At 37.5% G+C, this 27,748-nt stretch overlaps 1 protein-coding gene across 16 annotated transcripts in view; it reads right to left on the bottom strand.

Moving 5' to 3' along the window:
* Positions 1-15,909: 15,909 nt before the first annotated feature.
* The window catches only part of LOC105470146 (kinesin family member 21A), a 159,155-nt gene continuing 147,316 nt past the window's right edge, over positions 15,910-27,748 (bottom strand). For all 16 annotated transcript variants that reach the window (XM_024789242.2, XM_071071874.1, XM_071071875.1 and 13 more), the window contains 3 exons: positions 25,492-25,662; positions 23,684-23,883; positions 15,910-17,207 (listed from right to left, as the gene is read on the bottom strand). In XM_024789242.2, coding sequence (XP_024645010.2) covers positions 17,114-17,207; positions 23,684-23,883; positions 25,492-25,662 — 465 coding nt within the window. In that variant the 3' untranslated portion in view covers positions 15,910-17,113. The remainder of the gene's footprint in view (positions 17,208-23,683; positions 23,884-25,491; positions 25,663-27,748) is intronic.

Genomic DNA, 27,748 nt, shown 5'->3' with positions numbered 1-27,748 from the left:
CAGATTCTCACAGTGAGATCAGAGAAAGTTCTCAGGCTTCCAACAGTGGGAGAAGAAAAGCAGCCATTTTGAAATGCTCCAGAGCATTCTATTGTTCTTAACAAGGTTTGCCCTCAAGAGATACCACAGTCTAACCTATTGAGGTTTTATCAGACTCAACTGACCTTAGGAAAGGGAGACACCCAACTCAAACCCACTGGTACCTTTCATGTGGAGGAAGAGAAATACCCAATTCCAGCTTCCTCTAGTCATTCTGTCATGCTAAGCTGGCAGCAGGCTCCCTAAAGACTGAGACTGAATCATAGGACTGTAGAACACTTCCCTTCCCCAAACATCTTACTACCACATTAGCAAAGCCATATTTATTGCAGATCCTTTTACCCAATACAAAATGTCCTAAAACTGCAGGGCATACTAAAAGGCAAAAAACACAGTTTGAAGAAACTAAGTAAGCCTCAGAAAGACAGTGAGACATGGCAGGCATGCTGGAATTATCAGACAGGGAATTTAAAACAACTATGATTAATACGCTAAGAGCTCTAATGGAAAAAGTAGATTACATGCAAGAACATATGGGTAATGTGAACAGAGGTATGTAAATTCTAAGAAGGAATGAAAAAGAAATACCAGAGATCAAAAACATGATCATAGAAATGAAGAACATTTTTAATAGGCTCATTAGACAAAGAATCTTTAAGTTTGAGGACATGTCAATAGAAACTTCTAAAATGGAAATGCAAAGAGAAAAAAGACTGAAAATAACCCCACAAAATATCCAACTACAATGGAATAACTATAAATGGTGTAACATCCATGTAATGGGAATATCAGAAGGAGAAGAGAGAGAAATATTTGAACAATAATATCTGAGAATCTTCTCTAAATTAATGTCAGATACCCAACCACAGATCCATAAAGTTCAGAGTACACCAAGCCGGATAAAATCCCAAAACAGCACTATACCTAGACATATTATACTCAAACTGAAGAAAATCTTAGATGAAAAAAAAAAAAAAAAAAACTTGAAGAATCCAAAGGAAAAGAAGAGCTTACTTATAGAAAGACAAAGATTAGAATTATACTTAACTTCTCAGAAACCATGCGAGTAATAACAGTGAAGAGAAATATTTTAAGTATTGATAGAAAAACGACCAAGCTTATATTCTATATCCTCCACGAGGGTCCTTCAAAAGTGAAAGAGAAATACTTTCTCCAACAAAAATTGAAGGATTTTTTCTTTACCAGTACACTTGCCTTGAGAGCAATGTTAAAAATTCTTCAGAGAAAAAGAAAATAAGCTAGGTTAGAAACTTGGATCTACATAAAGGAAGATCATTAGAGAAGGAATAAGTGAAAGTAAAATAAAAACCCTTATTTTTGTCCGAGCATGGTGGCTCACGCCTGTAATCCCATAACTTTGGGAGGCCAAGGTGGGCAGATCACAAGGTCAAGATATCAAGACCATCCTGGCCAACATGGTGAAACCCATCTCTACTAAAAATACAAAAATTAGCTGGGCATGGTGGTTTGCACCCGTAGTCCCAGCTACTCAGGAAGCTGAGGCAGGAAAATCACTTGAACCTGGGAGATGGAGCTTGCAGTGAGCCAAGATCATGCCACTGAACTCCAGCCTGGATGACAGAGTGAGACTCCGTCTCAAAAAAAAAAAAAGAAAAGAAAAAAACCTCTTTTTCAACATGGTTAATTCATCTAACAGATGATAGTTTGTTCAAAATAATAGTAACAAAGACATATTGATGAGGCTGGGCATGGTGGCTCATACCTATAATCCTAGCACTTTGAGAGGCAAAGGTGGATGGATCAATTGAGGCCAGGAGTTCAAGACCATCCTGGCCAAAATGGCGAAATTCAATCTCTACAAAAAATATAAAAAATTAGCGTGGCACAGTGGTTCACACCTGTAATCCCAGTTACTCAGGAGGCTGAGGCATAAGAATCACTTGAGCCTGTAAGGTTGCAGTCAGCCAAGATCATGCCACTGCACTCCAGCCTGGGCAACAGAGCAAGACCTTGCCTCAAAAAAAAAAAAAAAAAAGAAAAGAAAAGAAAAAGAAAAAGTGGCTGGGTGCGGTGGCTCACGCCTGTAATCCCAGCACTTTGGGAGACTGAGACGCGGGACTCATGAGGTCAGGAGATCGAGATCATTCTGGCTAACATGGTGATGTTAAAATACATCACCTGTCTCTGCTAAAAATACAAAAAAATTAGCCAGGTCTGGTGGTGGGTGCCTGTAGTCCCAGCTACTCGAGAGGCTGAGGCAGGAGAATGGCGTGAACCTGGGAGGCAGAGCTTGCAGTGAGCCGAGATCGCACCACGGCACTTCAGCTTGAGTGACAGAACGAGACTCCATCTCAAAATAAATAAATAAATAAATAAAAATTAAAAAAAAATATTGATAGATTCTGTGTAGTAAAATGAATGACTGAAATGATACAAAGATAGGAGGGAGAAATTAGGAATACCTTGTTGTTTCATTTGAAACCAAACTTGGCTTCTCTGTAAATGTATATTTACAAACTCTAAGGCAACCACAGAAAAAAAGTAAAAAAATAATAATAATGGATATGCTAATAAAGGGGAAAAAATGAAATAATATAAAATGCTCAATTAAAACCAAAAACGACAGAAAAAGAGCAACAGAGAAAAAATAAGAACAAATAGCAAGGGCAATGAATAGAAAATGGTAACAAATATGGTAGATACTAATCCAACTATATCAATAATCACATTAAACATCAATGGTTAAAATTAGATCAAAATACCTACTTATATGTTGCTATAAAAACCTTCTTTAAATGTAAAACATATAATAAAAGTAAAAAAATTGACAAAGACATTCCTTGTTATTACTCATCAAAAGAAAGTGTAAGTAATTATACTAATTTCAGTGAAGTCTTCAGAGCAAGGAAAATTATCAAGGATAAAGATAGGCATTACATTTTTAATGATAAAGAGGTCAATACTCCAAAAAGACATAGCAATCCTTAATGTACCTGCACCTAGCAGCAAAGTGTCAAAATATGTAAGGCAAAACTGATAGATCTTCAGAAAGAAACAGATTAATACATTATTATTGCTGGAGACTTAAACACCCTTCTATCAGAAATGGAGAGATCCAGCAGCAGATAATCAGTAAGGGCATTGTTGAACTCAACAACACAATTGATCAAATAGATATAATTTACATGTATAAACTACTCTATTAAACAGGGGCAGGTTGCACATTCTTTTCAAGCTTACATGGAATATTTACCATGATGGACCACATCATGTAGCATAAAATACAACTTAACAAACTTCAAAGAATCAAAAACATACAGTATCTTCTCTCCAACCACAGTGGAATTAAACTAGAAATCAACAACAGAAAGACAATTGGAAAATCACAAAACACTTAGAGGTTAAACAACCCACTTCTAAATAACATATGGAGCAGAGAAGAAATCTCCAAGGAAGTCCTGAAATATTTTTAATTAAATGAAAATAAAAATACAACTTATCAAAAATTGTAAGATGCAGGAAAAGTACTGGTTAGAGGGAAGTTTGTAGCATTGAATGCATATATTAGAAAAGAAGAAAGATCCAAATTCAATAATATAAGCACCAACCTTAAAAACTAGAAAAATAAGAGCAATTAAATCCAGAATAAGCAGAAGAAAATAATAAAATATTAGCAGAAATCAATGACATTGAAAAAAGGAAATCAATAGGAAAAAAAAATCACAAAACTAAAAGCTGATTCTTTGAAAAGATTATTGAAACAATAGGCCTCTAGCCAGGCTAACTAAGGGAAAAACAGAAAAGACAAAATTACTAATATAAGAAATGAAAGAGAGATATCACTGCAGATTTCATGGACATTAAAGGGATAATAAAAGAATACTATGAACAGTCATATGCCCACAGATTTTATAACCTAGGAAAAAATAGATCAATTCCTTGAAAGACACAATATTCCAAAACTCACATGAGAAGAAACTGACCATCTGAATAGGCCTATATAGATGAAATAAACTGAATCGATAATTAACAACCTTCCAAAACAGAAAACACAGGGTCAAAATAGATTCACCGGTGAATTCTACCAAGTATTTAAGGAAAGGATTATACCAACTGCTGTGGAGTTTGCAGCTTTTCCCTTAGGTCCTTCTATATTGTTAACATTTCTAATTAATTGTGGGAAATGGACTATAAAGTATATGTCTGATTCAACACTACTTTCTTGCTATATTGTTATCATTCCCTTGTTTGGGGGACTTTTCTAAAAAAAAAATACAACTTAAATGAGTTAACAGGAAAGTGTCCTTTTCTTGATGCTTTTATCCTCTTGTGGTAAGCAGTCTCTTGATTTTTGACATTCTTGTTATCTGATTTACTCTTCTCAAACCATATCATAACTTAATGGAATAAAGAAATTAATTCATTTGAAATTCTTAACATTATTCACTAATAACTTCCAGTATAGAGGATTAGGTTAAATTTTTTCTTCCTTGGTGTTCAGCTTATCAGATTTTGCAATCATTTGTGCACTTTTTTTGAAACACAGCATCTCCCTTCAGATCATATTTTTTAAACATTTCAGTGACAGGATTACCATGTTTAAACTTTCCCATTAAATTTCAGAAGTATAAAATCTCTGCCAGCTTATTAGTATGCTTCTTTGTAAAGTATTCAATTAATCTTGACATTTTCTTTGCTTCAGTTTAAAAAAACTCTTGTTGGCAGATTAAGCTAATATTAGTAACTGCTTATTTTCAAGTAAAGTTATGAAACCCTATTTCAAATATTCAACTAACTATTTCAACCTTTTTCTTCATTTTTGACATTTTGAAGCTGCCTTCTTATAAAACTGGCTACTAGATACTTCTTTGGGTTCCCTACAAGCATCTCAGTCCCTGACATACAAAAAAAAAAAAAAAACAAACCCTCATAATCTTGCCCCTAAAATAAGTTCATCCTACAAATATTTATTAAGCTCCTGTTACATGGCAGGCACTGTGTCAGATGCAAGGGAAACAGGGTGAACAAAATCAGACAGACTTTTTCCTCAAGAAGTTGGAAGTCAAATGAGGAAGGCACACAGATAAAACAAACTTAATAATGAATTACAAACTGATATAAGTTTTGTGAAGGAAAGGGACCCAGCTCTTTGTTGTAAAGGAATTTACTTTTTATTGGAGGATCATGGTTTCCTAAGAGTCATACTTAAAATAAGATCTAACAGGTTACAGTTAACTGAACAAATAGAAGACATACCATATGCAAAGATTCTGTGAATCTGAACAAAAGTGCATGCGGGACTTGGGCATAGAGATCCCCTAAAGCCATTTGTCTTTGTTGGGAGAACCATGAAAATCCTCCGGATTGTTCTAAGCAGGTGATTGGAATACAATTTTACTTGGAAAATGTCACTCTGGGGAACAGTTTGGAAGAGAGAGAGAGGAGATAAGAGAAAATCAAAGGGTGGATTATGACAGAAGCCCAGGTCAGAGATGATGGTATGTAGTAGCAGTAGAGATGAAGGAAGCTAGAGAAAAGTGAGATATTCTAGACTTTTTCTTCTTCCTCCTCCCTATCCTGGCACTACGTGCATCCAGTTAACCAGGCACAAATCCACGATATTCTTCTTCTTCACTCCCACATCTCAACAGTCATTTAAAGAGTCTTTTTCTGTCTCACATCCACGAGTTTCCTCTTCATTTTCGGGGTTGCTGCCCTACTTCATACCCTTAAAACATCCAACCTAGACTATTCTTGCAGCGTCCTATAAGCATTCCTGTGTACAATATCTGTCTGTTTCAATCCATTACCACCAGAGTAACTTGTCACAGCCGTCTTTAGGAGTCTTTCTTGACTTCACCATGGAGAAACAAAGTTCAAATTCCTTAACTCAGCAGACAGGTTTATTATTATCTGGCTCCTGATTGATTGCTCATTCCTCTGTCTGGAATTCTCTTTCTCTCTCTGTCCTTCATATTTTTATTCCTTACTACTACCTCTCTAAACTGAAATCTAAATATCACTCCCCCAGACAGAAAGAAAGAGAACAACTTTTAGTTTTCTGTTTTTCTAAGATAAAGGTAGATGAAAGCAAGTCTAGGATTTTCAACCAAAGTACTTGCAAGAAAACTACTATTTGACCCACTCCTCACATTTCTTCAAACTGTCTCTTATTGAACTGCACATATAGGCACATCTCTCCTGGGTAACTGAGTCCATTAGAGGGCTTTCGAGGGCTGGGAAAGAAACCCCAGCCTAGACATGCTTACCAAGAAGAGTATTTATCATCTCACATAATAAGGCATCCCAAGTTTGGGCAGACTTGGGGTTAGCCTGCTCTGACATCCCTACCATTGTAATCATTCCAAAGATGGATTCCTTTGTGGTCAAAGATGACTTCCAGTAGCAGCTGGAACTATAGGCTTGCTAAATCCGTCCAGTGGGAGTGTGCAGTGGGCTTCTCCTGGTCATAGTATAATAACACTTCCTCTCATACAGGCCAAGAGCTAGGTCAGGATTCCAAACCTAGACAAATAACCTTTGCCAGGGAGATGTTGGATTTCAATTGATCAAAACCTCTGTTCCTTAACCAGGTTCCTGAACCATTACAAAAGGGAATAGAATCAACTTAGACCAGTGGTTCTCAAAGCGTTCTCAAATGTTGCCCCAGTGTCATCTGGGAACTTGTTTGAAATGCAAATTCTTGTGAACCAGAAACTCTGAAGTTAGGACCAGGTGATCTGTGTTGTAAGAACCCCGCTAGGTAACTCTGATTGGTGCGTTCTAAAATGAGAACCACTGGCTTAGACTAATCAGGACTAGTTATGGGGTTTCTTTGAATCACATGGACTATGTAGGGTAGAATGAACTCCTAAACTGGAGTTTGAGAAAAATAGAATGTGTGTTTGTGTCTGAGGGTCTTCCCAATTTGAGACTACTCCTTCTCTCCAGGTTAAATTGTACTTTAATTTTTTATTGTATAAGAAACTTTTCAGGATACCAAGAGATAGAGACCAGCCAAACAGTTCTTACATGTTGGTTATTCCATATCAAATGCAATGCATAATAGTTACTAGATATTACCCACTCTTTTTTCAGCCTTCTACCTGAAGGTGGGAATCTTTAATTATTCAAGACTTTAATGCTCACTTGGTGATGGGGGTGGTTGGCCATTTCTCATTCCCACTCTGCAGCCAGCTCCTGCAGAGACTAACAGATCATACTCCAGTAAACAGAGGGAGTGCTCCCATCCTATATAATACTTTCCTTAAGGCAGAAATGATGGGCTCAGAGAAATCCAATTACAACCTTTGCCTTATTTGGAATACAAAAGGACATGTTTTTCCTAACCTATTTATAGAAAACTGAATATCAAATAGAGGAAAAAAGCAACAATACTAAGTAAAGGCAGTTTAAGCAAAGGATTGCAGATGCAATTATTTTCAGTTCAAGCAGCTGGTCATCAAAGAGGAACACAATAACACTGAAATGCCTTGCCTAAGGAAAATAGTCATATTAATAATCCATGAGATAAAAGAATATTATGTAAGGACCTGGAATCTCAGACCCCTTCTGGAGATTCTTCTGTGGTCCTTTAATAGAAGCATGAAATAGAGAAATCTGCTTTAATCTAGGGAGATGTTTAAAGTGAAAGTGTCAGAAATAGGAGAATGATCTATTAGAGTCATTTGTTTACAATGCTGATATCTGTGCCACTTCCAGGAAGTGGTAATTCAGTTTCCAGCAGATCCTCATCCTTTGACATAGCTACAAATAACAGTAACCAACTCCACTGGTTCAATCAGAAAAGGAATTTACTGGAGGTTGTTAGTTAACGTGTACAATTCCTGAATGGCCAGAGAGAGCTTTGGAAGGGGTAGACAACCAGGAACAATGTCCAAAATCATACCACATAACTGGTTGCTTCTTCCTCCACTAGGCACAGACTCCATGGTTTGCAGCATGGATCCTGACACTCAAACTGCCACTGCTTCCATGAAGAAATAGGCCTTAGCTCTTACCATCCCCATCAAAGGGATTCAGTGAGGTGCCAATATTTGTGTTACTAGCTTCCAATTCAAAGTCTGTTGCCTGTAGTTTTAATGGGCTGAGTCACCTGCCATCCTGGCCACAAGGGAAGGTGGGGAAATGAGCAAAACAGACATCTGGAGTGAGACGCGGAATTCATAAGGTGAACGTACCCCTAACACAGAAAGCTGTTCAAAGGTGCTAAGAAATCCAAAAAGTTGGCAAATAGCTACTAGATCCAGATTTGTGTCCTTTATGCCTTTTATACTTGGATTTCATTCAATTTTTTGCAATGAAGTGTGAGTGGAGAAGGCATCAAGAGCAGCCATTACACATTATCCAGGTACACACTTGTAGAGGGTCTCTTATTGTCCTAGCGTAAATGACTAAGGCCACGCCTTTACAGTGCCCTACCTGGATGGCTGCCTTTGCCACCCACTAGAACCGCAGAGATAACATAGGAAAATCTCTATTAAGCAACATTCTTATCAGAAATTTCTATTATTCATGGAATAATGGGTGATCAGTCCCAGAGAAACTGTTAGTATATCTTGTCCACATTGTTCATTTTAAATAACTAGTTTTTAAAATAGCTTATTTTTATTTTTATTTATTTTTATTTTTTAGAGACAAGGTCTCATCATGTAAATTTATTTTTAGAGAGGCATCTGTGATACAAAATATTGTGGCATTTAAAATTTGGAATTTCTAATTAAAAAATTACATGAAGCTGGAGTTTCCTAAGCAACTTATATTTTTAAGGGAAGAAATTCATCATTTTTTAACTAACCTTACTTAATGGGGACTGTTTTAACCTTAGGCAATGGAGATCAAAGAGTTCACTATCAGAGACTACTGTTCAGAAAAACCACCTTTCTGAATACACTGTTTACTTCCATAGGCTGAAAATCTGTCATTGTGTTTTTTATATCTTTCAGTACAAGATGATTTACTGCCATCTGCCTTAAACTTGTAACAGATGTATAAATGTACAATGTCTGAAAGGTGAGTGGTACCTTATTGAGTTGTGCAGTACATGACAGCTCTGAAGATGAGGGATGTTTTATATGTCTGGGTTTTGCCGTCCAGGAGAGATCCACTCCCTCTCTGTGGAAAATCTTTCCTAGAATATATTTTGTTATAAATCATTAACTGCATGGCTATATGCCATATTTGTTAGAGTGCTGAAACAAAGGATCTTACAATTCAGTGGCTCAGAACAGATAGATGTTATCTCTCTCCCATGTAACATTATCCACAGCAGGAGTCAACAAAATTGTAACCTGTGAGCCAAATTTGGTGCCAGACTTTCAGTACATTCCTCAGGGTGAGAATGATTTTTACATATTGAAATGGTTGTAAAAACAAGGATGTATGACGGGGACAATATGTGACCTACAAAGCCTGAATTATTTATTATTTGGCCCTTTACATAAAAAAACTTTGCTGACCTTCAAGTTTGATTCCTCCAGGACAGGGAGGAATTTCTGTTTCACCAGGCCACACAGGGTCTCGGGTTCCTTCTATCATGTTATTCTAACATCAGCCAGATGTTGTCCTCATCGGCATTGTGATGGCTGGTTCATCATCACCACTTCCGTATCCCAGTCAGTGCAAAGGGGAAAGAGAAAGTAAAGGCCAAGCACTTTTTTTTTCTTTAAAGTAGGACCAGAGATTGCATACATTACTTCCACATCAATCTCATGGCCAGAACAATAGCACACAGTCGTGGTCAACTACGAGATGGGGGGAAAATGTCATCTCTGGCTAGGCAGCAAGTGCTCAGCTAGAATCCACAGGCTTCTATTACTAAAAGGAAAAGGAGGACTGGTAGAGGGAGAAATTAGACATCTTTGCCACATATACTACAGAGTCCTCCTGATTCCTTGTTTGGTGCTGAGCTGTCTCAAACAATTAAAATCTCCTCCACCCATGTGGCAGGATAATTCTCATGGAGTTTTTTTTGTCTGTGGGGGATTCCCTGACAACAATCAACACAAATCTTTCCAAAAGTAAAAGAAAGAAAGAAAGAAAAAAAAGATAGGAAAGGAAGGTATAGGGAAAAGGATGTAGGAATAGACTGGGATATGGCTCTCCTCAGATAAGAAGTGAAGTATTAGGTGAGTGCAAAAGCAATTGTGGTTTTTTTGTATTGTTGGAATGTGCCATTTGATATTGGAATACATTCTTAAATAAATGTGGTTATGTTATACATCATTTTAATGTGCATTTCTCACTTTGTTTTTTTTTTTTTTTTTTTTGCTAATGACTTATTACTTGCTATTTACCTTATGCTTATTTTAAACTATGGAAATGATGTCAGACAAAAAGTAAACTCGATTGATTTTCTTATTTGATTTCAAAATGGATTGTAAAACAGCAGAGACAACTCACAACATCAACCATGCTTTTGGCCCAGGAACTGCTAACAAACATACAGTGCAGCGGTGGTTCAAGAAGTTTTGCAAAGGAAACGAGAGCCTTGAAGATGAGGTATGTAGTGGCCAGCTATCAGAAGTTGACAATGACCAACTGAGAGCAATCATGGAAGCCCATCCTCTTAATAACTACAGGAGAAGTTGCCGAAGAACTCAACATCGACCATTCTACAGTCATTCGGCATTTGAAGCATGCTGGAAAGGTGAAAAAGCTCAATAAGTGGGTGCCTCATGAGCTTAGCAAAAATTAAAAAATTATTGTTTTGAAATGCAGTCTTCTTATTCTACGCAAGAACAATGAACAATTTCTCAATCAGATTGTGATGTGCGTCAAAAAGTGGATTTTATATGACAACTGGCGATGACCAGCCCAATATTGAACTGAGAAGCTCCAAAGCACTTTCCAAAGCCAAACTTGCACCAAAAAAAGTTCATGGTCACTGTTTGGTAGTCTGCTGCCAGTCTGATCCTCTACAGCTTTCTGAATTCTGGTGAAACCATTCAGCAAATCAATGAGACACACCGAAAACTGTAGTGCCTGCAGCCAGCATTGGTCAATAGAAAGGGCCCAATTCTTCTCCACAGCAATGCCCAACCACATATCACACAACCAATGCTTCAAAAGTTGAACAAATTGGGCTGTGAAGTTTTGCCTCATCTGCCGTATTCACCTGACCTCTCACCAACCAACTACCGCTCTTCAAGCATCTCGATAAGTTTTTGCAGGGAAAACCCTTCCACAACGAGCAGAATGTAGAAAATTCTTTCCAAGAGTTTGAAGAATACTGAAGCACAGATTTTTATGCTACAGGAATAAATGAACTTATTTCTCATTGGCAAACAATGTGTTTATTGTAATGGTTCCTATTTTTTGTAAATAATAAATGCGTTTGAGTTTAGTTATCATGATTTAAAAGAACTCAAAGAAATTTACAAGAAAAAAACAACCCCATCAAAAAGTGGGCAAAGGATATGAACAGACACTTCTCAAAAGAAGACATTCATACAGCCAACAGACACATGAAAAAATGCTCATCATCACTGGCCATCAGAGAAATGCAAATCAAAACCACAATGAGATACCATCTCACACCAGTTAGAATGGCGATCATTAAAAAGTCAGGAAACAACAGGTGCTGGAGAGGATGTGGAGAAATAGGAACACTTTTACACTGTTGGTGGGATTGTAAACTAGTTCAACCATTATGGAAAACAGTATGGCGATTCCTCAAGGATCTAGAACTAGAAGTACCATATGACCCAGCCATCCCATTACTGGGGATATACCCAAAGGATTATAAATCATGCTGCTATAAAGACACATGCACACGTATGTTTATTGCGGCACTATTCACAATAGCAAAGACTTGGAATCAACCCAAATGTCCATCAGTGACAGACTGGATTAAGAAAATGTGGCACATATACACCATGGAATACTATGCAGCCATAAAAAAGGATGAGTTTGTGTCCTTTGTAGGGACATGGATGCAGCTGGAAACCATCATTCTTAGCAAACTTTCACAAGAACAGAAAACCAAACACCGCATGTTTTCACTCATAGGTGGGAACTGAACAATGAGATCACTTGGACTCAGGAAGGGGAACATCACACACCGGGGCCTATCATGGGGAGGGGGTGGGGGGAGGGATTGCATTGGGAGTTATACCTGATGTAAATGACGAGTTGATGGGTGCTGACGAGTTGATGGGTGCAGCACACCAACATGGCACAAGTATACATATGTAACAAACCTGCACGTTATGCACATGTACCCTAGAACTTAAAATATAATAATAAAAAATAAATAAATATTTAAAAAATAATAATAAAATAAAATAAAATTTATTGTCCAAAAACTGCAATTACTTTTGCACCAACCCTGTTTTAGGATCCTTCAGTTAACGGCCAAAGCAGATTAAAATTACATTACTAAATTTCTCAGCCACTTCCTGTCTTTCTGGAGGCTTGTAGAAGACACCCCTAGTTGCCTACCTCTGGTAGAGACTCCTAATTATAAAAACTGCCTAAAATCCAGTCAGAGGATAACACACACCCTAATCAGGTTCCTGGTACATGCAGGTGAATGCAGTCCTAACTGAAATTAGGTTTCTTATCACTCAGTTTTTATTTGTTGCATATTTTCCAGTGATGGCGTTAAATGGTTGCCATGAGTGAGGAAGCATGAAAATGTTATCTATGATCTCTGCACTCCAACTCTCCTGAATAAAACACTGGACAGGGCCAAAAACCCGAGGAGCCTGTCTAATAGGGTGGTCAGAGACAGCAGCACTGTGGATACCTTTAAGAAACAGTGGCATCTCTGAATGCCTGCTGTCCTGAGAGGGTGTGCGAAGTCTTGCAGGCCCAGCAGAACTCTGAGGCAGCTGCACGTACTGGAGAAAGCTGACACCTACAGATTGGGAGACAAGAAAGAGCAGAAGGGATTTCCCGGGGCATCAATAGAGAACTGACAATTTGCTGTAAATTGCAGACCTATCAGAGTAGAGTACTATATGCTCCTAGCACCAGCCAGCCCCAACCACTCAGGGTAAACAGAACTATAAGTAGGGGAAAAACAAAACAAAACAAACAAACAAACAAAACCCACACAGCACACCTATGAAGAACTGAGCAACTGGAGGATGAAGGACAAAGCAGAATAATTCCTGGGGGCTCTGGAACATAGACCTGCCAGAGAAGAGCGAAGACAATGACTTTCATAAAGAATCATAGTACTTAACGAGATTCTATTCTAACATAGGAAGACTCCAGACAACTGAAAAGTATTGATTTCCAAGTGAAAACAACTACATAGATTAATGAGAAAAGAGGATGGTCATTTTTGAGAACTAACTTAGAGTCTGGAAAAAATAAATGGAAGACATATCTCAAAACATAGGTTACAAATAAAAAGGGATAGTAGATCTTTTACAATTCAATTGCAAACACAGAAAAAACTGCAGTTGGTTTAAGCAGGAAGGAATTTAGCATAGGAAAATGGGTGCTTACAAAATGTTTAGAACCAGAGAAGCAAGTGCTAGGTTATCTCCCAGAATTAGTCTATCAAATAAGTGCTTCCACCACAGTCAGGATGCTGGGGAACTAGGGAGCCACTGCCCCTCTCCCCTGTTGACTCCAAGACCAGCAGCTCAGCTGAGTGCCAACAAAAAGACCTACTTATGCCTGGTCTCGCAGCACCCACAGCTACTAGCCAGCTGGGACACTGTCACTGTTGCCACTGGAAAAAAAAAAAGCTTCTAAAATTGTGCTGCAAAAACACTGGTTCCTCCTCACTCTACCTCTTGCCTGGATTTATATGTTTGGTGTAAGGCAGGTTAAATGTGGGACACAGTTGGAAGCAAGTCTGGGAAATGTGGTCTTTGCTTTTCCTAAATCTAACATACACTAAAGCATATTAGAAGTAGTTTGGAATCATGTTATCTACCATATATGATATAGACAACATTTGTCACTATTTTTATCTGTTTGGCAGAAACCCCCGCAATATGTAGTACTATATTTCATCAATTATAGGATGCATACTATTTATTCACAATTAAACATCTCCAAACTTGGGAGAAGGCATTTTAGATTCCCCTACTTTAGGGGATGTCCAGTCAAACAAAAGTGGAAAGTAAATGCTCAATAAATGTTGGCTATTATAACTATTATCCTCATCAAAATATTAAAAAATAAAAGGAGAGATTAATGGCAGCATATTTTAAAAGTGGTTAAGCATCTTGCTATAGTTAAAAACTGAAAGGATAGACAACTCTTATTTTTGTATACTGATGCTCATACACAGCAATCTGTAGATTTTATATTTATATATAATATAAATACAAAATCCCAGCCATTAGCATCTGCACAGTAGTTGGCAAATAAAATCCCCAATAACAAAGCAGAAAAATAACCTATTATGAGGTTGAAAACAGAATTTGAAACCATTTTGAGTTAAGGTATGGGAAACACTTGGGAAAAGTAGCAAATAGCAGCATGAAACAAGTTGTTGGCTTGTTGATTATTTTAATGTAAATTTTTATGAAAGACTCCACGTCACCTGAGAGTTAAATAATAAATGTAAGCCTGTAAGGTAGAGTTGAATTAATATGCAAAATCTTGTAATTATTTCTTGCTAACTTTTAGAGATTTGAATTTAAAACCAGAAACATACCTTCTAAAAAAAAAAAAAAAAAGAGGCTATTCTGTGTGTGGGGGGGAACAAACATATATTTAATACATAGTGTGGAGTAATCCATTTTAAATCTTACAGGCACTATCTCACTGCTTTAATACTTATTTTAACATTTCTGAATGGGATCTTTAGGGGTTAACACGTTTCAATATGTAAATTTTTTAAAGGCTGCCTCCTTTACATATGCTTTTGAATTTCTTAAATCAGATCCACACTAGCTGAGCCTCCAGCATTTTAAAAGGTAGAATTAGACACTGAACTTTGTATTTTGCACAACCAAACACAGTGCTCAGGACCTCTCATTGGATTTGCAGTGAAGTTTGGATACCTCTAATAGGTGCTAAAGCACCCTGGACTTTATCCGAGCACTTACCAAGCTATTATGTAAATACTGGTTTTATTATCTCACTCTACTCAGAGGGCAAGTGTCTCTCAGTTTTGTTATTTTTTCATCCCCAATACTTGGCAATGTGTATGCTCACTAAACATCCATTGAATAAGTCAATGATCAAACTAATGAATTATTGAGCAATAGTCCTGCAAAAAAGAAACACTGCAAGAGACTTGAAATTAAAATAGTCTTGAAGTCTCTTTCAGATCTTGGCATGGTACCTTCTTTCAGGGAAGGAGGCAAAATTACAAAGGAGCGGAGTTTTGTCCTTATAGGAAAATATATTCCTTAAAACTTTTTTCAAAAATTATTTTGCTATGAAACTTAGAACATATACACATACATAAAATACGATAGAGAAATATACTTACAGTTTAATATGTATGTAGAAAGTGAATGCTTATGTTTAGGACCCAGGTCAAAAATTACAACATTGCTAGGACCCCAGAAGCACTCTCCCTACCCTCCCAACTCACTTGCTGTGACACCTGCTAGTCACCAGCCACCCCTTCTCTTCTCTAGAAAACAAGGTTACCACTATCTTAATGTTTACAGGATTTTTTTTGTTTTGTTTTATCATGCATGTTCAAATTCCTAAATTACATAGTTGAACTTAATTGCTTTAAATAGTGAGGTTCCACGGTTCATCAAGATTAGGTTACTGTTTAAAATTCTCAAGAATATTTCACATCTAGTAAGCAAAGAAAGGAATGCATACGGATTGCCAGATAACCAAAAACATGCCTTTTCTTCTATCACACAAAGATAAAACAAAGTTTTACAAAGACTGGCCATTCTCTTGAAATTTGGAAAAAGAACAATACAGTAAAAATTATTTCATAGCAACATGTTTATTTAAGCCCTAGCTAAGTTTTCATTTACAAGCAAATATTTTCAGGGGAAAAAAATCATGTAAGACAATATTTTCAAATGTTATACCATCCACATAAAAATTAAACTTGCAGAATTTACAAATTAATATTCTAGGCAGACGGAAATATTATACATCCTTTTGCAAAATCCAATCAACAGCTTTTAAAAATTCATACAGGCACAACACAAGATAGTCTCTCTATACAATCTACCTATTTACATAGCTTTTCCCACCACAGATGATAATAGTTCTCACCATAGCTACCAAGGTTTGCAAACACAGTGTATTTAAAATATATTTAGCAGCATATAAAAAAATTAGATAAAAGGGAAGGAAATACTACTATTAAATAAAAACAAAATTAAATGGTGATAATAGAAACAACTCCATAGGAAAATAGATCAAAATATATTTCTGTTAGGACATCAACAGCGTTTCCCATCACAGAATATATGCACAGCACTGAAAAAAAAAAAAAAAAAAAACCCAACAATTTAACAGCATTTTAGTCCTGAGCACAGAATATAGTAGAGCTGCAAAACTTTGGTCAATACAAGTAAATGCCAACATTTAACACAAACTGTTTACCCTTCTCTATTAGTAGATTAAGATCAATTCCACCTTATGAAAATTCATCAATAATATTCGCATATCTTATTTTTGTCCATTACATTAAAAGAGCTTTGAAATTTGGGAACTCTCTACAGACTGATAAAAATACCTGATAAGTAAACCACAATTTGACTAACATTTTCAATATGTTTAAATACATAAATCACTTGAATAAACTATATGAATGAGTTAACAGTGGGTTGCATTGTATGCCAGGTGTGTTTTCTGACTGTCACAAAAGCAGATGTCTTGTAATTCAAATAATTTGAAGGTGTGTTTTATAGATAGGCACAAAAATTCAGCTACAATAAAAGTGCGAATAAAGCAATATATCAATTGTAGGATATATATCTATTGGTTGATCTTAAAACTAAGCACACAAGATAGTACACAATTTTATTAGAATATAATTTATAGTCAGCAGTTGAATTCAGATATATTTTCCAGTTAATCCCATTCATACGCTTTGCCTAATAAGTGCAGGAAATTTTCCATAAAGAATACAGAGTATTATCACAGCATTCAGTTTACAACTTATCTTCACTCATGTTTAATTACTGGCAGTATCTTCCCCCAGATCTCCTGTGTCAGAGATCTGACCATCTTGCAAATTGCGAGCCTTCCAAATTCTCACAGTTCGATCACTACAAAAAAATAAATAACATGGATATATGAACAAATGCAGAAAGATAAAGAAATAGCTCTTATAATTACTTATCATGGAAATATTTTCTACATAGGTCTTCAAGAAATGCAAGTACAAATATGCATTGTCTCATTTACATAGCAAATAATGATAACAGCTTATATTATCAAGGACTTACTATGAACCAGGCATTGTTACCAGGTGCCCTTTACCTATGTTAACATACATTTAATTCCCTTTAATTACCATTAGCAATAGCTACTGCTATAATCCCCTTTTTATTGAAGAGCTAATTGAGGCCCAGAACACAAGTAAGTGACACAGCTGAGATGTGAATCCAGGCAGTCTGGCTCCAGAGCCTTATCTCTTTAACACTGGATCTGCACTCATTATTTCAAAGAACAGCATGTGATCTGACATAGTGTCAGAAGTCTTCAGGCAAAACAGCCTGCAGGTCACAGTGAGGCTTCTAGGCAGGGAGAAAGCAGGGGCAGGATTTCTAGGGAGTTAGTGAATATGGCAAAGTCACGAAGAAATATCTTTAGGTAAACTCAGCAAACAAGCCTACAGAAAAAGCAACAGGCTATTGAGAAGTGAACTAATACTCCACCTGGCACAAAATGTAGAAGATTAAAAGGAATTCTGATGCCCTGTAAATATACACAGTTATTATTAATTGAAATTTAAATTTTTTATAAAAAGTATTTCTGAGAAAACATGTTTCTGTTGCCCTCACAGGTGAATACTGTCATTAGACAATCACATTTCTTAACATATCTCTCATGGCTTACAGAAATGTTTCTTTTTCCAATTTCCTGATTAACCCAAAGTAAAAATAATAATAATAAGAGTTTCAATGGAATTTAATAGTTTAAATGCACTTCAGAGATTATGTATTCCATCCCAAGGGAAAAAGGTTTAGTGGAGTGCCAATGTAACACAGCAAAGGTTTTCTAGAACCCAGGCTTTCTAGATTTTAATCAGTTATCTTCTCACCATCCCACACAGCACACATACATTGATAACAGCAATGGAATATTTTCATTTATCCACCCATTCAAGCATTGCATTTATTCATTTAACCATTTACTCAACAAATGTTTACTGAGAACCTGCTACATTCCAAGTATGCTTGGGATATTCTTTCCTTCCTTCCTTCCTTCCTTCCTTCCTTCCTTCCTTCCTTCCTTCCTTCCTTCCTTCCTTCCTTCCTTCCTTTTCCTTCCTTCCTTCTTCTTTTTCTCCTTCCTTCCTTCCTTCCTTCCTTCCTTCCTTCCTTCCTTCCTTCCTTCCTTCCTTCCTTCCTTCCTTTCTCTCTCTCTCTTTCTTTCTTTCTTTTTCTTGACAAAATCTCACCTGTTGCCAGGTTGGAATGCAGTGGCACGATCTCAGCTCCTCTGCGCAACCTCCGCCCCCTGGGTTCAAGCGATTCTCCTGCCTCAGCCTCCTGAGCAGTTGGGACTACAGGCATATGCCACTATGCCTAGCTAATTTTTTTGCATTTTTAGTACAGACGGGGTTTCACCATGTTGGCCAGTCTTGATCTCTTGACCTCATGATCCACCTGCCTCAGCCTCCCAAAAGTGCTGGGATTACAGGCATGAGCAACTGCACCCACCCTGGGATATGATTTTTTTTTTTTTAAAGCATTCTAAGTGCTTGGGATGTGCCTTTTTTTTTTTTTTTTTAAACAGAGTCTTGTTCTGTCACCTAGGCTGGAGTGCAGTGACTCGATCTCTGCTCACTGCAAGCTCTGCCTCCCGGGTTCACACCATTCTCCAGCCTCAGCCTCTCGAGTAACTGGGACTACAGGTGCCTGCCACCACGCCCAGCTAATTTTTTTGTATTTTTAGCAGAGACGTGTTAGCCAGGATGGTCTCGATCTCCTGACCTCGTGATCCGCCCACCTCGCCCTCCCAAAGTGCTGGGATTACAGGCGTGAACCACTGCACCTTGCCAGGATATGCTGCTTTAAAAAAAACAAAAATAAAATTTAAAAGCTCAAACCTTTTGCCTTTGTAGATCATGTATTCTAGCAAAAGGAGACAGACAATAAACCATAATAAATGATTAAACTATAGAGTATATTAGAAGGTGATTAGTGCCACAGGGGTAAAAAAAAAAAAAAAGGAGAGAACAGCCAAGGGGACCAGGAGTGCTAGGCGATAGGAGAGATTACAATTTTAAATAAAATGGCCAGGATACTTTTACTGAGGAAGAAAGACTTGCAGGGTCAGGACATTTGAGAGAAAAACATTCCAGGCCAAAAGAGCAGCTGGGGCAAATGCCCTCAGGCAGGAGTGGCTTTGGAATGTTCAAGGACCAGCAAAGAGGTTATTGGGGTTGCAAGAAAAGGATAAGCCAGAGGGTACTAGATGATATGGCAAGGGTGAAAACAGATGTTCAGAGGGCAAGATCAACTCTAAGTGAAATGGAGGACGACTGTAGGGTTTTGAATAGAGAAGGAATATGATCTAACTTATGCTTTTAAAGGATCATTCTAGATTTTGTGTTGAGTGTAGACTACATATGAGCAAAGGACTTTGTTTAGAAGGCTATTATAGTAATCCAAGAGCTGATGGTGATTAAGTCTGGTGAAGAAGTAGAGGATGTGGTAAGAAGTGGTTAGATTCTAGACATAATTTAAAGGTAGAACTAACAGGACTTGGTGATGGATTAGATACGAAGTACAAAAGAAGGGGAGGAATGAAAGGTTCTGTCCTGAGCACAGAAATGTCAGGGAAGCCATCAACTGTGATGGAGAAGGTTGTAGAATGAGTAGGTTTCTTGAAAAGGTTAGGAGTTCAATTTTGGATATGTTAAGTTTGAGATGATTAAATTTCCATTACTAGCCATGGTTAACCCCCCTATTGTAAACAAAGAGAAAACTTGACAAAATTTATGGAGCAGCTGTTTTCAGACATTGGGCAACAGGCAATGCGAGGCTGTGATCCTGGAGAAAAGGGAAACAAAGAAGATACTGTGTGATAGCCCCGGCTGTCTGCCTGGAAGCATTTTGGATACCACAGCAAAGGGAGAGGAAACCCAAGCAGAGAATCACAGGAGCACTTAGTTGAAGAGACAGAAAACAAAATCCAGGAAGTAGAGAAGAGGAGAGATCTATGCAGAGAAAGAACTCTACAAATCTACATGGGGTCTCCTAAAGTCTTTGACTGAATGTTAAGTTGCACATGAGTAGAGTGCAACGATAAGGTCAGACAACAAACAGCTACCAGGGAGCTATATATTGAAAACCTCCCAGAGTTCATAGAGGGCTATGAGATGTTCAATTTCTGACCAGGTATAGTAGAGAGATACCACTGAACACCTGGTACCTTCAGTAGAATTGCAGGAAGAGTTAAACTTTCATAGGACAGCCAACTAACCCCAGAGTAATGGCTACTCTAGACCTACCTAACAAAGGTTAAAAACAAGTGTTAAAAACTTAAAACTGAACCACAAGTAATCCAATTGCCTGATAAACAAAGCCTGATACTCCTTAAAGGAATACAAAGTACAACAAAATTGAGATACTCAAAATATTACAATGTCTAACATTTAATAAAATATTACTTGACATGAAAAGCAGCAGAAGACAATGACACCAGTAATTAAGAGAAAAATCAATGATATCAGATCCATAAATGACAGGTATGATGAAATTATCTATGTAAGTTATAAAGTGCCTCAGTTTTCCTACTTGTAAAATAGAGATTATAATAATAATACTTAACTTCTAGAGTTATTCTAAGGACTAAATGAGTTAATGTCTGCAAAGCACTTAGAACAATGCCTCGCACATAGTAAGCACTATATAAATATTTGTTAAAAAACAAATAAGTAGAACTAATTTTTTAAAAGTCCTTCTGATTTTCTTGGTTATTTTCCCGTGATTTTGAAAACATGTAGTAGACATATTTGCATGTGATATACACTGAGTAAGCTGAGAAAAAGTTTAGCTCTTCATCTGCACAGCAAAAGAAACTATCAATAGAGTAAACAGAGAACTTACAGAATGGGAGACAATATTTGCAAACTATGAATCTGACAAAGATCTAATATCCAGCATCTTAAGAACTTAAACAAATTTACAAGGAAAAAAACAATCAACCCATTTAAAAGTGGGAAAGGGACATGAACAGACCCTTTTCTAAGGAATACATAGATGCTGCTAACTAGAATATGAAAAAAAGCTCAACATTATTAGAGAAATGCAAATCAAAACCACAATGATACACCATCTCACACCAGTCAAAAATGCTACTATTAAAAAGTCAAAAATAACAGATGTCGACAAGGTTGTGGAAAAAGGGAACACTTATATACTGGTTAGTGGGCGTATAAATCAGTTCAACCATTGTGGAAAGCAGTGTGGCAATTCCTGAAAGAGCTAAAAACAGAACTACAACTTGACTCAGCAATCTCATTACTGGGTGTATACCAGAGAAATATAAATCATTCTACCATAAAGATACATGTACACAAATGTTCATAACAGCACTATTCACAATAGCAAAGACATGGAATCAACCTAAACGCCCATCAATGACAGATTGGATAAAGAAAATGTGGTACATATATACCATGGAATACTATGCAGCCATAAAAATAAATGAGATCACATATTTTGTGGGTACATGGATGGAGCTGGAGACCATTATCCTTAGCAAACAAATGAAGAAACAGAGAACCAAATATCACATGTTCTCTCTTATAAATGGAAGCTAAATGATGAGAACTCATAGACACAAAAAAGGCAACAACAGACACTGGGGCCTACTTGAGGGTGGAGGGTGGCAGGAGGGAGAGGAGTAGAAAAAAATAACTATTGGGTACTGGGCTTAGCACATGGGTGATGAAATAATCTGAACCACAAACACTGGTGACACAAGTTTACCCATATAAAAAAAACCCTCACATGTACCCCTGAACCTAAAATAAAGTTAAAAAAAAAAAAAGTTTAGCTCTTCAAAACTGAGACCATATCCTGGAAGATAAGTAAGTATAATTATATTACATGCTGATCCCCAGGCCTCACTGATACACAATAGTAAGTTTTGTATTGGGTGTCCCACAGTCAATGTGAGATACAGCCGGTAAATTTTCAAGGACACAACAAGTTTCCAAGGAAGTAAGCAAAAGTGGTGACTTTTCAGAAAGTAATGCATCTTGGAAATAGCATCAATGAAGCATCAAAGGTAAGCACTTTAGAAAAACAAAATAAATCGGCTCTGATGCACCTTCAAGATGAAAGTAAATCTAAATGAAAAGAGAAATTCAATGGAAACTGCACAAATCCAAAGAAATGACACAGAAATAAAGTCTTCAAAATAAAATCAGGGTATTCATGCATTTGGGACACCTTGAATAAAGTCAGTGCTCAAATTAAATAGATATAAATGGTACACAAACAAAATTGGGAGGTGTTTTAGATAGATATTCACAAGAAATTACATTTTATTTGAATGAGACCTATACTTCACATTATATAAAACATACACTTTTCCTTTTCAAAGTACATATATGTGTACTATATATAATGTCATTTATATATATAAACTGTCATTTTACGGTCACAACATCTTTCTACCTCCTTCAAGTATCTTAAATGTCACTTTTTCCATGAGGCCTTCACTGACCACCCTATTTTGTAACCCTGCCCTAGGAAAATCCCATCCCCTTTCTCTCTTTTATTTTTCACCATTGCACTTGTCACCATCTAACACATTCTACTTAATGTATTTTCCATTTCTTCTCATAAGAATATAGACTGGGTTTGGAATCTGTTTTGCTCACTGCTCTGTTTCCAGGAGTCTGGAACAATTCCCAGCACTTAGGAGATTCACTGTGAATGAACAAATGAGTCAATCAATCCAGTCATCCACAAGTGGGTGGAAGCAGATGTTATTACTACATACTTATACTTTAAAGGGAGGAGGAAGCAGAGAGAGTTTTTAAATAATTTGTTCCAAATATGAAGAATGGCAAATTTGTTGCCTTTCTGAAAATAAAAATCTTTAGAAATTAGTCATTATTTTCTTTTTTTTTTTTTTTTTTTTTTTTTTGAGACGGAGTCTCGCTCTGTCGCCCAGGCTGGAGTGCAGTGGCCGGATCTCAGCTCACTGCAAGCTCCGCCTCCCAGGTTTATGCCATTCTCCTGCCTCAGCCTCCCGAGCCGGGCGAGGTGGCGGTCATTATTTTCTAAAAGTCAAAACCATCAAGGAAACATGTGACAGCTCACTTCCTAAAATAAACAGAGTGCTATACAGGAGTAACAGTATTGTCATGTAACCTGGGGTGCCTAAATTCAGTGCCCACAGTGTACATCAGAAAATATAAGTAAGACATCTTAAAACAGATATTAGAATGATTATAGGGATTTTGCATATTCAATGTTTCTAGATATTTACAACATATGTATTAAATCCGAACAAATGCAACCAATATAGAGAAAAATCATATAAGAAAACTTACTCAGCTGCAGTAAAAATGTGGGTGGAATTAACACATATGGCATTGATAGGACTATCATGACCTTTCATCTCTCCAACTGGCATAAAAGTATCCATGTTCCAGACTTTCAAAATGCCCCCTCTGCAGCCACTGAGCAAAACTGGGTGGTCTGGCACTACTCCCAGGGCACAGACCCAATCCTTATGTGCATTTGGAACTTGCTAAAAGAAAAAAAATGAAATCAGTAGCTTAAGGAGAGCTTCCAAACTGACATTTTCACATGAAAATAAACTGAAAAACATTTTATTGCAAAATTTAATATTCAGAATTGCCTGAATAAAGTTTACTTTCTATGCAATCACTCTTAGTGATTTAAAGAAATAAATGGGTAATTTGCTTCCCAACTTGCCTCACTAATTTTCATCATTGTTATCAGCATTTAAGGGCTATAATCTACAGAATGTAAAAGATCCTGAAAGTATATAGAATTTTCGAGCATCATATCTTCTTCATGGGCAGTAAATATCTTACCTTTCTCCAAAATGTATTAAATAAAGCAAGTTTGAAAACTGCAACCTGATATGTGGATTATAAGGACTGGCTCATAATATCAATAGTTTAAACTTTCAATAGAGAATATAGAGGCCTGAAGATTTCTGCAGAAGACCAAAGGTAATCTATATATTTTATGATGAGTAAACAATAATTACAAGATTAGACTATATGACTACACTTCATGCATAAATGTATTTATATGCAAAATATAAAATTATAATCATGACTGTATGTTTATTTTTAAAAAGCTTTTTAATGTAACACTGTATATGCATCTATTGCCAAGTTTTTCCTATTAATATTTATGTTTTTATTTTTTATTTTTTATTATACATTTTTTTTTTTTTTTTTTTTTTTTTGAGATGGAGTCTCACGCTGTTGCCCAGGCTGGAGTGCAGTGGCGCGATCTCGGCTCACTGCAAGCTCCGCCTCCTGGGTTCACGCCATTCTCCTGCCTCAGCCTCCTGAGTAGCTGGGACTACAGGCGCCCGCCACCGCGCCCGGCTAATTTTTTGTATTTTTAGTAGAGACGGGGTTTCACTGTGGTCTCGATCTCCTGACCTTGTGATCCGCCCACCTCGGCCCCCCAAAGTGCTGGGATTACAGGCTTGAGCCACCGCGCCCGGCCAATATTTATGTTTTTTTGTTTGGTTTTCATCTGCTGATTACAAGCAGGAAAGTGGAAGCAACTACTACATATACATACCCACATATACGTATATATAAGGAAAAACTTGAAATTGAAAAGAATTTAATCTGTTAACTACTTTCTTCTCCAGGGAATTAGGAAAAGACACCAATATTTGAATTTATTCAACCCAATTATCACTTTGTAGGAAATGAGAGAACCACCACCCTTAGATGCATGAAAATGCTCTTATAGATAAGGAATTATTTATATCACTCTTGACTTTAGCTAAACTTGGAACTCTTTGGAATATGTGTACGTAAAACAAAAGCAAAACAAAATGACAAACTGCAACTGCACTACTCCCAGGCTGATTTTATTTAATAAACACATGCATGGAGCAACCCTAGATCTTTCAACTCTTATCAGCATCTCTTCTCTTATCTAGCAGGTATTATTCAATGTTGAATGTTTCCCTTCTCCCAATGAAGAACTCTGGGGAGGATGAAACATTCTTTAAGAAAAAGGCCTGATTAATATTATCCATAAATGATAAAAATCAACATAGAACCTCTTCAAGTTCTCCTACAGGCTACAGGATCATGTTGAAATGCCCACTCTAAACCATGAAAAGGTTCTGCATTACCTGAAGAAGGTCTTTTTGAGTTAAGTCCCATTTCTTGATTCCATTATCTCTAGACCCGCTAAATAGGTTATCCCCTTGAATGGTTAGTGCTTCTATGCCATCATAATGAGGGGGTTCAAAATTGTGGGTGGGACTCACAGTACCAAGAGCTCCTTCTGTAACATCAAACATCTAGAAAGGTAGAAACAAAGCAGTTATCCTATTTAACTTGCAAACAAACGCAAATATTTGTACAGTCCTAGAAACACATACACATGTATGTTAATCAGATATGACTTGTTTTGTTACCTACTGTTTCTGGTTTGTTAAATTTTTTCTTTTTACTTATTTTATTTATTATTTTGAGATGAGGTCTCACTAATTTTCCCAGGCTGGAGTATAGTGCTTATTCACAGGTGCAATCATACTGCACAGCTGCTTTAACTTCAGGCTCAAGTGATCCTCTTACCTCAACCTCCCAAGTAGCTGGGATTACAGGCATGCATCATGGCCCCAGATCTTAATTATTGTTTTGTTTTGTTATTTGTTGTTATGGAAGTTTTATTAAGTTAATTAAGTTAACCTGACAGGAATAACAACTGAGGATAAACCTGTGCCCTTTTTTTAACACTACTTTCGCTTGCATGTTACATGCTTTGTGTCTGTAGGCTTTTAAGAAAGGAAACCAGGGAGGGCACCCAAGAGGGCTGAATAGGAACAGCTCCAGCCTCCAGCTCCCAGTGTGAGTGACACAGAAGATGGGTGATTCCTGCATTTTCAACTGAGGTACCAGGTTCATCTCACTGGGGCGTGTCGGACAGTTGGTGCTGGTCCGTGGGTGCAGCCCAACCAGCAAGAGCTGAAGCAGGGTGAGGCATCGCCTCACCTGGGAAGCACAAGGGGGAGGGAATTTCTTTTCCTAGCCAAACGAAATTGAGACACACAACACCTGGAAAATCGGGTAACTCCCACCCTAATACTGTGCTTTACCAAGGGTCTTAGCAAATGGCACACCAGGAGATTATATCCCACACCTGGCCCAGAGGGTTCCACGCCCACGGAGCCTCCCTCATTGCTTGCATAGCAGTCTGAGATCTAACTGCAAGGTGGCAGCCAGGCTGGGGGAGGGGCGCTCGCCATTGCTGAGGCTTAAGTCGGTAAACAAAGCCACCTGGAAGCTCGAATTGGGTGGAGCCCACCACAGCTCAAGGAGGCTGGCCTGCCTCTGTAGTCTCCTCCACTGGGGACAGGGCATAGCTAAACAAAAAGCAGCAGAAACCTCAGCAGAAGTAAATACCCCTGTCTGACAGCTTTGAAGAGAGCAGTGGATCTCCCAGCATGGAGGTTGAGATCTGAGAACAGACAGACTGCCTGCTCAAGTGGGTCCCTGACCCCTGAGTAGCCTAACTGAGAGACATCCCCCACTAGGAGCAGATCAACACCTCACATCTCACACGGCAGGGTACACCCCTGAGACAAAGCTTCCAGAGAAAGAATCAGACAGCAACATTCACTATTCAGCAATATTCTATCTTCTGCAGCCTCCGCTGCTGATACCCACGCAAACAGGGTCTGGAGTGGACCTCAAGCAAACTCCAACAGACCTCCAGCTGAGGGTCCTGACTGTTAGAAGGAAAACTGAAAAACAGAAAGGACATCCACACGAAAACCCCATCAGTACGTCACCATCATCAAAAACCAAAGGCAGATAAAGCCACAAAGATGGGGAAAAAGCAGTGTAGAAAAGACGGAAATTCAAAAAATAAGAGCGCATCTACCTCTCCAAAGGAACGCAGCTCATCACCAGCAATGGAACAAAGCGGGAGAGTGAATGACTTTGACGAGTTGAGAGAAGAAGGCTTCAGTTGATCAAACTTCTCAGAGCTAAAGGAGGAACTACGTAACCAGTGCAAAGAAACTAAAAACCTTGAAAAAAGAACGGATGAATGAATAACTGGATAATCAATATAGAGAAGACCTTAAAAGAACTGATAGAGATGAAAACCATAACATGAGAATTACATGACAAATGGACAAGCTTCAATAACTGACTCAATCAACTGGAAGAAAGAGTATCAGTGACTGAAGATCAAATGAATGAAATGAAGCGAGAAGAGAAGACTAAAGAAAAAAGAGGAAAAAGAAATGAACAAAGCCTCCAAGAAATATAGGATTATGTGAAAAGACCAAATCTACATCTGATTGGTGTGCCTGAAAGTGATGGGGAAAATGAAACCAAGTGGGAAAACACTCTGCAGGATATCATCCAGCAGAACTT

Source organism: Macaca nemestrina, chromosome 10 (genome assembly GCF_043159975.1).
Source record: "Macaca nemestrina isolate mMacNem1 chromosome 10, mMacNem.hap1, whole genome shotgun sequence".
Taxonomy (NCBI): Eukaryota; Metazoa; Chordata; class Mammalia; order Primates; family Cercopithecidae; genus Macaca; species Macaca nemestrina.
This window is presented reverse-complemented; position numbering and strand designations above follow the sequence as displayed.